Source organism: Lissotriton vulgaris, chromosome 1_2, assembly GCF_964263255.1.
Source record: "Lissotriton vulgaris chromosome 1_2, aLisVul1.2, whole genome shotgun sequence".
Classification (NCBI taxonomy): domain Eukaryota; kingdom Metazoa; phylum Chordata; class Amphibia; order Caudata; family Salamandridae; genus Lissotriton; species Lissotriton vulgaris.
This window is the reverse complement of record NC_141686.1, coordinates 102,321,044-102,334,599: the sequence shown is the minus strand read 5'-3', so window position 1 is coordinate 102,334,599 and position 13,556 is coordinate 102,321,044. Positions and strand designations below refer to the sequence as shown.

The 13,556-nt window shown below is 47.0% G+C and overlaps 1 protein-coding gene across 2 annotated transcripts in view; it reads left to right on the top strand.

Annotated features, from left to right (window-relative positions):
* Positions 1–13,556, top strand: part of TUBA8 (tubulin alpha 8) — a 71,000-nt gene that overhangs the window by 21,918 nt on the left and 35,526 nt on the right. For both annotated transcript variants that reach the window (XM_086952919.1, XM_086952918.1), the window contains exon 2: positions 6,339–6,561. In XM_086952919.1, coding sequence (XP_086809045.1) covers positions 6,339–6,561 — 223 coding nt within the window. The remainder of the gene's footprint in view (positions 1–6,338; positions 6,562–13,556) is intronic.

Here is a 13,556-nt window from a genome sequence, read left to right as displayed (position 1 = left end):
GCGCTCCCATACCTGCTCACTCACCCATACAGTAATTCACACACACACTCAATCTCCAATACAACAATTCAAAAACCAACTCACTTAACCAAACACTCACTCAAACAGCCATTCCCTCACCTATACAGCCAGTTACACACCCAGTCCCTCACTCATACAACCATTCTGACACCAACTCACTCACCCATACAGTCACTCACACAGCCACTCACTCACCCACTCACTCACCAACCCACTCACTCACACAGCTACTCACATACCTATTTATACACCAATAGAGCCACTCACACACATACTCACACACCCATACAACCACTCACACACTTACAGACCCAGTCAGAAATCCACTCACTCACCCATAGTCACTCATGCATGCACTCACACACCAACTCAGACACTGATACAGACAGTCACACACCCTTTCAGAGCACATATGTTAGAGATAGTATCCCTCATTAGTAGTACAACTAGTATACTAATCTAACTTTTGTAGAAGGTTAGTTAGCATATATGTGTAGCACCCATAATCTTTTAAAAACACACTCACTTGAGGATGTCATCAGTGATGTCAAGGACCATGTCATGAGTTATGTAATATGTGAGGTCATAAGCAGTGCATTGTAGGGGCGTACGTTATAGTTAGCTCAGGTAACTGCTGAGCCTAACTATAATGTCCCTGTAACCTTTGTTTTTTTTCAGTGAATCTATATACATACATATATATATGTATATATATGTAATGAGATATGTATATATATATATATTTATATATATATATATATATATATATATACAATATTGCTCATGAGAGATGAGTGCCTCCTCTTATTCTGACAAACGCAGAAAGAACAATTGATGGACAATGTCCTACATTCACCCCAGTACAGAGATCTGGGGATAAATCCATCGTTTTTTGCTCTCCATGCCATTCCAGTTTAGACACAGCCATATGCAAATCAGTCTTGACCCTGTTCTCCATGGGAACAGTCCAGCTCGAAATGCCAAGCCAGGTCCTTCCTGGACTGGAAACAAGCATCCTAAGACCGGTTTCAGGGGTTTGCCCCTCATCAGCCAGCCTAACTTGACTTCAGTGGCATGGAGAGCATGGGACACACATCTAGGCAAACCCGTCCCACTCGGGGTGACAAATGCAAAAAGAACAATTGATGGACAGAATACTATACAATGTCCTACATTTACCCCAGTACAGAGATCTGTGCCTAAATCCATTGTCTTTTTGCTCCCCATGCCATTCCAGTTTAGACACAGCCATATGCAAATCAATCTCAACCCTGTCCCTCATGGGACAGCCCAGCTCGAAATGCCAAGCCAGATCCTTCCTAGACTGGAAACAAGCATCCTAGGACTGGTTTTAGGGTGTCACCCCTCATCAGCCAGGCTAACTTGACTCCAGTGGCATGGAGAGCATGGGACCCAAAATAATAGCGGCCCCATCAGTGAAGCAGATAGCTAGTTCGAGAGATAGTATCACTGAAATCAACAGTAAAAACTGCCCCAACTGGCCATAAAATGGGCTCACAACTGCTGAAGAAACAAGGCCACACCCTGATCTGTCAGATCAGCCCATTGGGCACTGCCTGATTGCCCTATAGGCCAGTCCGACCTCTGTAAAGATTTACAGTTTGAGATACTGTAAGATTGTTTGCTTTTCCGCCAGAACTTAGACATTTTTTTATTTTACTTTTTTTAAAGAATACTTTACAAACATTGACAAACACAACAGCTGGGCATTTTCATTATACATGCAAGACCATTTGGCTTTGCCAATGCATGTTGTATGTGTGGCTATCTATATGCTTAGAGGATTCTCAGTTGCTGCAGGGTGCTGACATCATCCAGACCCTAATGGTTAGCTTATATAGTAATCCAAAGAAAATACCTTACCGAAGCTTAATAGGGCACCCTCACTACTGAGCTTAGGAGAATGTGAATTGCCTATCGACTCTCAGGCCCTCAACCACCAAGTGGCATGCTTCATCACCTGGCCACTCCTTACCATTATAATTTAAAGGTGAGGTGAGCCTGAAGCTTTTATAAGAGGGTTATGAGGTATACCTTCCAGTTGGTGAGGTATCTGGAACCTTGGGAAAGTTACAAATATGTAAAAGATGGTTAGATGGTAGTCAGTTTATTGATACCTCCCATTATATCAGCAAATGTACTATTACAGATCTTTAGTGATGTGTCAACAAGTTTCTGCCCTTTGTTTTTTTTTATTTTTTTATAACCAATTTTATGCCCTTTGTTTCTTAAGGCCAATGCAGTTCTGGGGCATTTGTCAGGATTATGACTCATCGGGAAACATCCTTTACCACGAAACCATTACAACGCGGTATGGTTACATTGCGTTTTTTCACAACGCAAGTCGTTACATCAACTTGTACTGGAGGGCGTTCTAGACTAAGGAATAGTGAGAGTTATTATTCCAACACCTTCCCTAATGTACGTAGACTGGAGTTGGAATAGTAATTCACACTATTCCTAAGTCCAAAGCCCTCCAGCGCAAGTCGATGCAATGACTAGCGTTGTCAAGACCGCGATGTAACATACTGCGTTGTTATGGTACGCGTTGTATCATCATACATCCGACTTATCCCTATCTAGGTCATATCTTGGTCAGGTTGAGTTATTAGTTTGAAGGTCTCGGGTGGATAGAGGAAAGAAAACAAAATCATGGCTACACCTTGCCCTTACAGTGCAATCACTGGTCTATTAGACCTATGAGGAGAAAGGAAAAACATCATGATCACTCATTCAACGATCCATCAATATTATGCCCATCTTTCATAGATTGAAGAAACGGTTGCATAGCAATACATTTGTTGGTGCAATAGTCAATGGGCAATGCAAACTCAGGCACACGGACATGGGTGTCTTACCCCAGCCTGCTTATCAAGTGCGTAACCCAGGCTTTATCATTGACGATCAGTTATCAATGAAACATCAAGTGACGAAGGTGGCCGCAATCTGTTTCACCTTTCTCAAATGGTTAAAGAAAATTCTTTGGAATGCTACCCTTCTCTACTCAGAGAACAGTAATCCAGGCCCTTTTTATATCTAGGTTGGACTACGGCAATGTCCTATATCTGGGTTCTAACAAAGATGTGATACCAAGATTGCAGGTGGTGCAAAATGCGGCTGTCAGACTGCTCTGCCAGGTTCCTACGACTGCCTCTATGTCAGGCTTTCTTTGTGCCCTTCATTGGCTAAAGGTGGAGAATCATATTAAATTCAAATCCCAGAGCTATATGTTCAAAATCAAAACTGGTTTAGCCCCTCAATATCGGCAATCCTTATTTCAACCCTATATACCTTCACACCCCCTCCTCTCCACTACTCAGTTTCAATTCATTGTTCCCAGAATCAGATTGATGTGCATGCGCTGTCGATCCTTTGCTTACCTAGGACCCTCCCTGTGATCACTTCCGATTTCACTATGAAAATAAACGGTTTATGGGAATTTTGGCAGATGTCTGAAAACTTGACTGTTTAACTTGTAACATCTTTGCTCCTCTTCTCTTTCCTTACCAGGATGGCACCGGAAAACCCCTTGGGGTGCTGTGCGCCTTATAAATTCAAATAACATAACATAACACACTCATAGTCCAACACAAACACCAAGAGGAGAAAACATCTGTGAAGGATACTGACTCATGTCTCAAGATGGAGCCACCTGACCTGCCAGTATCCTAGTCAGGTACCGCTAGAGGGATAAGCATCATTAGGTTGAGAGTTGACCCATCATTATCATTATCAAAAAGTCCTAAAAAGACAATGTACAGCTTATGGAGGGAGACTGCGGCCAGCTGAATGGCGCCGTGCCACGGAATCAAGTGATTTTAAATTGTCAGACACCCTTCAACGTGGTGTCAGGTGTGTCATGGCGCCAGCCTATGCGGAGCATCTAATATCATCACGTCCATGGTGCTGAAGTCATCCTTAATTCGTGTGACATCAGCGGGCATGTGCACTGATAGCAAGAAGGCATGTAATTGCATCTGCCACTTGTAAATGAACACAGAATTGCGGACAGGATGAAGTAGCAATGTCTCTTAAAATGTGAGGGAGAGCATATCTCGACACTCAAGGTGCATTTGTTCTATTTCTCTCCAATTTTGAAATGTGGGCCTTATATAGTAAAAAGAAAGGAATCACTCATAGCTGAATGTCTTGGATAGAATTGTGCTGCTGATGGTTGCTAGAGGGATCCTCATGTGCAGCTGATGATGCTCTAGGACCATGGAATCTATCTCCTCTTCCTGTGGGAGGTGTATGTGGTTGTCTAATAGGACTGTATGGACGTGAATTATTTCGTATATGTAGGTGTCTGTAAAGCAGGTGACCCGACTCTGCCAAGGCTGTGTGCGTAAGTCACTTGGTGCTCAGACGGTAACTCACTCTCCTATGGTCGTGGATGCTGATGGCAAGCAGAGGCTGGCTCTTCACATCCCACCTAGGTGGGCCTGTCCTCTCCTTCAGTGGCCTCCTACATTGGGTAACCTTTCAGGTTGTGTGATCCACCTCTATTTGAGGGGATATATGTTGCATGAGGTTAGACCACCTAGCCCACCTCAATGGTCAACACTGTTTGGCAAGTGGTTAAGTGGGTTCAGTGCCTTCTGGGAAGAGTACAAGGTTGGCAAGTTATCCCATTCGACATCCCTTGACATCCCTTTACCCACCCTTTAGCTTACAGGACTCAGCGATACCTGTCAATGATACTCATCGGGGAAGGGGTTAGAGTCCGTCTGTCTGGCGATACATGTGTTCTGAGACAGCAGGAAGTCTCGCGTGTTCCTCAATCTTTCAAATAGTGGATGGGAAGAGAATTTAGCAGGAGCCGAATGCTTCCCAATACCCCCATCGATTTAGCTGGGGTCTGGCTCTACCTGCTGTGCTTGGCTTTCCAGGTGAGGGCAAGCTTCCTTGAGACTAGGCAAAGGTTTACTTATATTCTACTATGGGCCACAACGATTCAATCCAAGCAAATAACTATTGCGTGCTGCTCATTGGGTAATGCACCCTTATTATAGAATGCTAGTGTTTATCTGCTCTTTGGTTAGTCTGGTAAAATCTCAAAGCCTTGGTGAAGATAGACTCTCATGGAGATTTGGTTTTAGAAATTCGGGGGGGTATGTGGATGGGAAAGAGATCTGTTGCTACAGAGCTTCTCTCAGTGACTTAGGGAGAATCCTGTTTTGCAAAGGTCTTGTTTAAAATCCGTCCAGGTTTCTCTCATTCGCTTCCTACCTCGCTCTTCCTTAAACCCCGTAATGACCTAAGATCTTCCCCCTTCGTCTGTGCCTACCTTCACATCCTACTCTACATATGCTCGTTCTATTATCGTAAACCCTTTACCTGCCTAGTCGAGGTCTCTCCCTTGAAAGTTCTCCATTCGCTGTCCTTTGTATTACTCTTTCTACTTATGTCTTCCCTTCCACCCTTATGCATTCTCCTCTTGAACATCCATCACATTACCTCCTCTCCTTCCTTGTTTTCCTACCCGCAAAACGTTATCTCTTGCGCGACTCTTCATGTAACCTAGGCTACACTCCAGCTCAGGTTTTTCCCTGTTTCTTATTTCCTCATCCCCTCTCCCTTTTAGTTCTTCTTTATACCTAATCTGTAAACTGCCTGCCTGCTTCCTTTCTCTTCACTACACTTCCCCACATTTCCCTGCTATGTTCTTCTTTTTTTCTCTGTTCTCTTTCCTCTGTGAACTATTCTGTGTCTGTCTTAATAGTGTCACCTTTTTGCCTTCATTGCTTACTTGTTGGTCCTATGTAAGGGGTTACCCCAAGCCTCATCTCTTGTGCAGCACACCAATACCTATTCGATTAAGTTATGCTTCATAAAAACGAAAACTAAATAAATAAAATAAAATATCTTTGCAAAAGGTATCCTGCTTCTGTTCATTTACAAAGTTTTTTTTCAGTTCCAATCCTATAGATGGTTTATTTTGTGCAGAGTCCAAAGAAATCATTTTAGTAACTTTAAATTGTGCTTAAGTTACATCAGATTCATAGTATGAAGTAATAGAAAATCCTTAAAAGATTTAATAGTATGCAGATTGCTCCGAATATGATATTATTTAAATGTTTAATAACCTAACATACTTTTAGTATTGTACTGCCCTTTGATTTTGGTTGACTTGCATCAACCTACGTTATAACATTACATGTAGAGAGACATATACTAAAAGATTTATGGTAAGATTGCCGTGGCTTGTAGTTTGCCACAGTCTTGATATCCATGAGAATCTACAGCCTTGCCTCGCTGTGTTTCACCTCTCCGCCTGTCCGCTTGTCTTTCCTCAGCGCGAGTGCATCTCCGTCCACGTGGGACAGGCAGGAGTCCAGATCGGCAATGCATGCTGGGAACTCTTCTGCCTGGAGCATGGCATCCGTCCGGATGGCACATTCAGTGATGGAGCATGCGTGGGCAGCTCGGATGACTCGTTCACCACCTTCTTCAGCGAGACGGGCACGGGGAAGCACGTGCCGCGGGCGGTGATGGTAGACCTGGAGCCCACTGTTGTAGGTAAGTTTGGTGGAGAGACGAGACTTTGGCGATGCTTGTGCCTCTGTTAGTGGAGCTCCTGGAAATCTCATGATGGCCATGGCACAATTTGTTTCTCATTTGTGGCAAGATCCAGAGACTTCTGTTTGGAATAATCATGTGAGGTCTTAGGACCAGAAGCTTACTCAGATGAAAAAGTTCATTTTTAAAAGGGCAATGGCTATCAGCTCTAAGTAAGTCCTGTTATGTTAAGATATGTTATGATATGTTGTTATGTTATCTTACAGATCTTTTATAGTGCACACAGACTACCAATAGGTGCCTCCTCAGAACCAACAGTAAATTTAAATTTATCATGGCAGCTAATTTACCCAGGAAGCAATATTAGTTGCTATAGCACTGCTTCACAGTGCAGTTGGCTGGAGGGACACATAGCAATCCTGCCTTTCAATCATTCGATTTGTTTTTTTTATGTCTAAGGTTGTTACATTTAAGTCTCTTTATATTCAAGTACATGGCCTTCCAGCAATATCCCAACAAGGCCATTGGCAGATGCTGGTTGTCTCAACAATGTCCAAAACATGGATGAAGAACTTTTCCTTTCTGTAATGGGGCCAAATAGTGGCTAGCAGGGCTATCCTGGGCCCTAAAGCAAAGAAGCAAAATGGGCGTTCCTATGGGCTGAGGCATTAACGCCTTAGCCAATCACAGCAGTCGTCAATCTCCTTGGTCATAACCAGTCATAGCCACCCTGCCGCTAATCACCTACCACCATGCACAAAGCCAATTGTATTTTCCTGTCTGAAACAGTTGTTGTGAAAGTCAGAGCTAGAGCCCTTTGAAGGACTGGGGAGGTGGAGGGAAAAATAACTGCATGCATGTCACAATAGAAGATTAATGACTGGACATTAATTTGCAAGAAGGCCTTCACTCTTACTTTCAAAGAGTTTTCAGAAAAGTAATTTAAGTATCTGTTGGAGTTGACTTCTGTCTCAAACACTTTAACAATGAAGAACCTACGCCCCATTTGCACCTTGTATCAACCATGCGTACAAATACAACCCGAAACATAACATAAATAAATAATGATGATGATGCAGGTAGAGGTAAGTTTGCTAAAGAAAATTGAGAATATTTACGCAAATATGAACTGTAGATATTCATTTTCCCCAACCTTTATACATTCCATTAGGCAAAAACATGCTTTAATCGCATATTATCAGCAACATTCGTGAATACGTTGCTTTCTGACTCTGGTTTAAGAACCTAAGGTTCCTCGGGCAAGGCAGCTCAGCGGGTCCAGTTATACCTCTCCTAATCTCACCCATGATTTACTGCCTCTGCCTGTTTCACAAGTTAGCCTTCTCCCACCTCCTTCCCATCTCTATCTAGCTGTTTCACAATTTATCTTTCTTGCTTCCCCATTGAATGTGCACATCCTCCAATCCAATTACTTGTAGTCAGATCCCCTTAAAATATGCACTTAGGGGCCGATTAGGATGGCGGACGGATGCATGACCGCTGGGCTGGAGGAGACGGAAAATGCACCTCATCGTCCGCCAGCAGCGTGCCTTCCGTCCGCCATATTAGGAAGGGGAACTGGGCAAATTTAATGTCCGCTGTGTAAAAACGTGAACCGCTGCGGGAACACACCAGACACCACGACGGACGGAGCCAATCCAGGCTCACCGCCGTGCGGAATAACGTCCCGACCGTCCGCAATATTACGATGTCGCAAACAAAACAGAACACCGCAGCGGAAACACCTCCATCTCATAGACAGGGAAAGCATTGCCACGAAAACCACCACACGGACCCGACCACCATGGACCCAGTCCTACACGCCTTCCCGACCCTGTGCCTACTTCACTACCAGCAAGTCATAAAACCGTCGTGGACGCTGCCGTAGGTACGCAAGCATGGAATACACACATACCACGCAACAGCATGCATGAACACTGGTACCTGCCCACGCCAGACACCCTGGTGGGGACAGGAACACACAAGTGCACCCATACCACACCAGTCCCACCTAAGCACAATCACCCCCCGCATAAGGCACACGCCGCCCACGCAGCACCACAGCCAGCCCACGGACGGAAACCGCTGCACTGTCGGCAGTTGGGCCTGTTACCTCGGCCCCTCTGTCCGCGGCGGTCGGGTTTTGCTGGAGGGGATCTGCTGCCGGTTTCCCCACGGTGCGGTCGGACGGTCATTTCCCGCGAGACTGGAGGTCCGGACGCTTTCCGTCCGCCATCCTAATCGGCCCCTAAGTCAGATGCATGGTTTAGGAACTGGAATATACAACTTATGTCTTGCTCATGGTCATCAACACCTTGAAACTAGACTTTGAGTTGACTGGGAGCGGGATATCTGACCAGCTCTTCAGGGAACATAAGTACTAGTTTTGTTGGACCGGTGGTTTCTAGAGCAGCCCCTCCCTCCCCATGACCTGAAGTAGACCTTTCTCAGTGTTACCTAAAAGAGAGGCTGTATGCTTACTGAATCCCCTCCTACTTGGATCAAGCTGGGAGGCGTGTTTAACTAGGTCCTGAAAAGAGTAACCTGTAGATTGGAAATGTGCCAACTCTCCCCAGAAAAGGAAGCCTTCATCTACCTGCCCTAGGACCTCCCTATACTGGCGCAGACGCCACAATGGGCGTTTTAGTGAGGACCCGTGGTTCCATGGTGAAGCAGATCCAGTGGAACAAAACAATGACAAGGAAATACTGATGAGCCACATGAAGTAGAGACTGCCAGGAGAACACACTCCCCTGCACTAATGAAATATGTCATACTGGTCCCTGTTATCTCTGAACTGTGCCCAAAAGAAGCCCATGGCGAATACGGACCCACAAATAATATAAGTGTTAAATCTGTGACTAGTAGATTCTAATATTTAGCCATCTGAAATCTCCCGGTGGCTCCTTAATGCATAAAGAACTCGGTTACCTCGGCCAGGCAGCACGTTCCCCGGCAGCTCCGCCTGATCAGACTCGCCTCCTCCAAGCCGCAGCAGCAGAGTTCGAGTCGTAATCTCACACTCTTGCGCTCCTGGCATCTGGTTTGTGAGTTAGTGTATACTGGTTGTGCTCTTGTGTTTTTGTATACTTTGCCTTTTTCCTCACAGGTTCGCCCACATTTCTTTAAAGCGCCGTAGCGCCTTGCCAGACAGCAAGCCCCGCCGCCCTCCATACTCCCACCCACTACTTCCCTGAGCCCGCCCACCTCCCCTTCATCACGGTCACTGTTGCGTGGTCGCAGGCAGCGGACGCGCCGCTGTCATGCCTAAGACAAGCCCGTCTGCGCCAGTCCGCGCCTGGACCGTGCCCAGCGGCAGGACCCCTGGTCCTCCAGACCACCGCCACTACACCACCGCCGCCCTCCTCGCTCTCAAACCCAGCTGCAAAGAGCCCTGCGTACAAGCTGCACCTTACTACACCAAAGGAGCTTTCTCATGCGCTCACTGCCACTAGACCTTCTCCGTTGCCACCGCTACCACAGCCACAAACTCCACTCCTCAGGCTGCCCCCCCAAAAACCCCATCCACTGCATACTCCTCAACATCAGATCCCTCCACCGGCACGCCCTTGAGATATGACACCTACTCAACACGCTCACAACCGATGTCGTCTTTCTCACCGAAACCTGGACTAACGCAAGCTCCGGCCCGGACATCGCAATGGCAATACCGGACGGCTACAAACTCAGGAGATTGGACCGCTCGAACCGCCCTGGAGGCGTCATTGCCATTGCTCACAAAACCTCCCTCAAACTCTCCACACCTAACACCAACGTCTCTATTCCCAATGTGGAACACATTCATTTCCAAATGCACACCAACCCCAGGACCACGCTCCGAGGCACACTTATCTACAGAACTCCGGGGCCACGCGCGCAGCCTACTGCCGCCATCACGGAACTAGCCTCTGCCCACACCATCGCCTCAACGGACTACATTCTGCTAGGAGATCTGAATTTTCACCTCGAGAACACCCAGGACCCCGACTCCATCACTCTTCTGTAGAACCTCTCCATCCTGGGACTCAAGCAACTGGTAGACACCCTCACCCACAAGGCTGGACACACTCTGGACCCCATCTTCGCCGCTGGGTCCAACATCCGGGTCACACAGACCTCGGAGCTCCTCTGGACGGACCACCAATGCATCCATTTCACTTTTACGTCCAGCGCCGCTCCCATACAAGCCCCTCACCCCCCACAACGCAATTGGAACAAGATCACTGCGGACCTTCTCAACTCCACCCTCCTTCAGGACCCCCCACAGCCGCCACCAACACAGAACACGCAGCCATGGAGCTCCACAGCTGGATTACCAGATGCACAGACAAACTTGCCCCCCTAGGGCAGGCCACCACCAGAAGCCCCCCTAAAGCAGCTTGGTTCACTACCGAGCTCCTTGAGGCCAGACACACCTGCAGACGACTCGAGAAGGTCTGGAGAAACCAGAAGACCCCATCATCACTCCACGACCACAGAAGCGCCATGAGAGTCTACCACCAACTGATAAAGGACACCAAAAGAACTTTCATCAACGAAAAGATAAACGCCAATGCCGCCAACAGCAGTGAGCTTTTCAACATCATTAAACGTCTCACCAAACCCCCCTGTGAAGAAACGGACATCACACCCTCCCTAGACCTGTGCAACAAGCTAAGCATGTTCTTCCACCAGAAGATCATGACCCTCTACCACAGTTTCAATGAACCAATGAACGCCCTTTCCCTCACCGCCACTACCTCCACCACCCCTACCATCACCACTTGGTCCGCCGCCTCCGTCGACCTCATCACCGCCACCATGAAGAAGACTCACTCCGGGGTCCCCACAGACCCCTGCCCTCCGCACATCTTCCACAGAGCCTCCGATACCATCGCTCCCGAACTAACCCGCACCATCAACTCCTCCCTGGCCTCATGCACCTGCCCCCTGGAATGGAAACGCGCAGAAGTAAAACCCCTCCTGAAGAAGCCTTCGGCCGATCCGACGGATCCTGCTGAAACCCCCGGCCTTCGAGCAGTAGCTCTTCGCCTCATAACCCCCAGCCATCCCCTCATGACTGCGCCCCTCGCCTTCCGTCCACACTCCCCTCATCGCCCCTCCCCCGCTTGTGCACTCTGAGTCTAGCATGAAGCTAGGTTTACGCGTCATGAATCCAACACATGGAGAGTCAACTGCGCCCAGCATCTGTCGCAGTCTGAGAACAGGGGAAAAGCATTCCGCTTGCTCACTCACTCCCCCATCGCTCACTCGTTCACTCATCCGTGCATGAAGGTCGTTGTGCACTCATTCACTCACTTAAAGTTACGGCTTACGCCTTTCACCGAGTGAGTGCACGAGTCTCAGAAATTAATATTGCCCAATTAAAACACTGAAATAATCCTGGATTTTTCTGTAAAAAATATTTGTACTTTGGATAAGTTTTGGATGGGAAATCCTAAGGTTGTCATGTCCAATTGATTGAATACATGAAATGTATGTTGCTCAATATCACCCACTCCCCAGAGCACGCTTTGTACTGCTGAGAAGAGACGGAGCTCCAAGCTCAGCAGTCCCGTAGGCACATGGTCTCCTCAGTAACACATTATTTTTGGATGTGATGTAACTGTGAATGTAACGCCTCCTGTATTGTCTTTCATATGATCCTACCTTGTGAAATAAGCGGCTCAGTTCCCGGATGTCAGGCAGGCGCCAGGCACGCAACTCTTCTCACTTAACTCTCCTATCCCTTCACTGTGAACCTTCACCCATTGTGACCAATCACCTGTTGTGATCCACGTCACCCAGGGTGTCCCACGTCATCCATTGTGAGGTCACATCCCTTAATGACTCACTTCCTGCCAGACCCTTAGGATGTTTTTATCCCTCAATGACTGAAAAGTAAACTTTCACAAAAATAATAAGCATTGGCAAAGCCAATAGGTCTCGGTGTTTTTAATGAACACTTTCTTAAGCCCTTGAAAACCTGCATGAACCATTTTCCTGATGCAGGCTGCATTATCTTAGGCTGCTACTAGCTATCTGGTCCTGGAGCCACCAGGAGTAGGAAGCCAGAAAACAGGGAGCAGAAGGATGGATGACATGGGATTTCGGCGACGCATGAGGTGGGAGGCGGGCACACATGACAGAGGCGAGATGATGCAGAAATGGACTAACACAGGGAAGGAGGGGTGTGGGAATAAACAGGGAGTGAGAGGCAGGGAACGGCTCAACAATAGGGACAAAGTTATGTATTTTCCAGCACATATTGCTAAAGAAATTGGTTAAAAAGCTGCAGACCTAATAGGGAATTCTCTGAAACTGAGGTCCCATCAGTACATAGCAGGTGTGCAGTAGGTATGTTATTTCTATAAATGCGCCCTGAGAGACCCTGACTGTAGAGAGGAGGACAGGCAATGAGTCCTTTTAGGTGCAATTGTACTCTCAGAGACTGTCTCTGCAGTGAATGGAGTTCAGTGTAGACCCTACAAGTGGGACTGTATTCTATTAGAGTGAATGCACACAGCTCTTTCCGTGCATCCCCATCCTAAGCTGCAATGCATCCCATCATTCATACGTACAGCAACACACTGCTCTGCCAATGTATCTTGGATCTGATCAGTCACTTCCTTGTTAATTTTTACTGCCTGTGACACTGACAAAACTCTAGTGAACATCCGCCATTACCTCTACGATCCTCTGCATTGCCACGAACATTACTTGTGAGGTTTATCCCACTTCCGAACCAGTAAAAAGCAGTGCTAACTGCAAGCTCCACCTCCTATAAACTGAGTCTCCAACTGAACTAGCCTTCCCAGGATCCTTCTGTATTTCTTGCCTTGAGTGAGAAGCGGATGCAGCGAGTCGAGGCCTCTCTTCGTTTTAGGTCTCCATCGTGAGCCGTGTTCTCCCTCCCTGTCAGCTTGGTAGGGGATGGAGAGTGGGGTGGAGAGGGGAACAGGACTCGGCCAAGGGAGCAACAAGGCTGAGGAAGGTTGGAAGGATTCAGGTTGCTG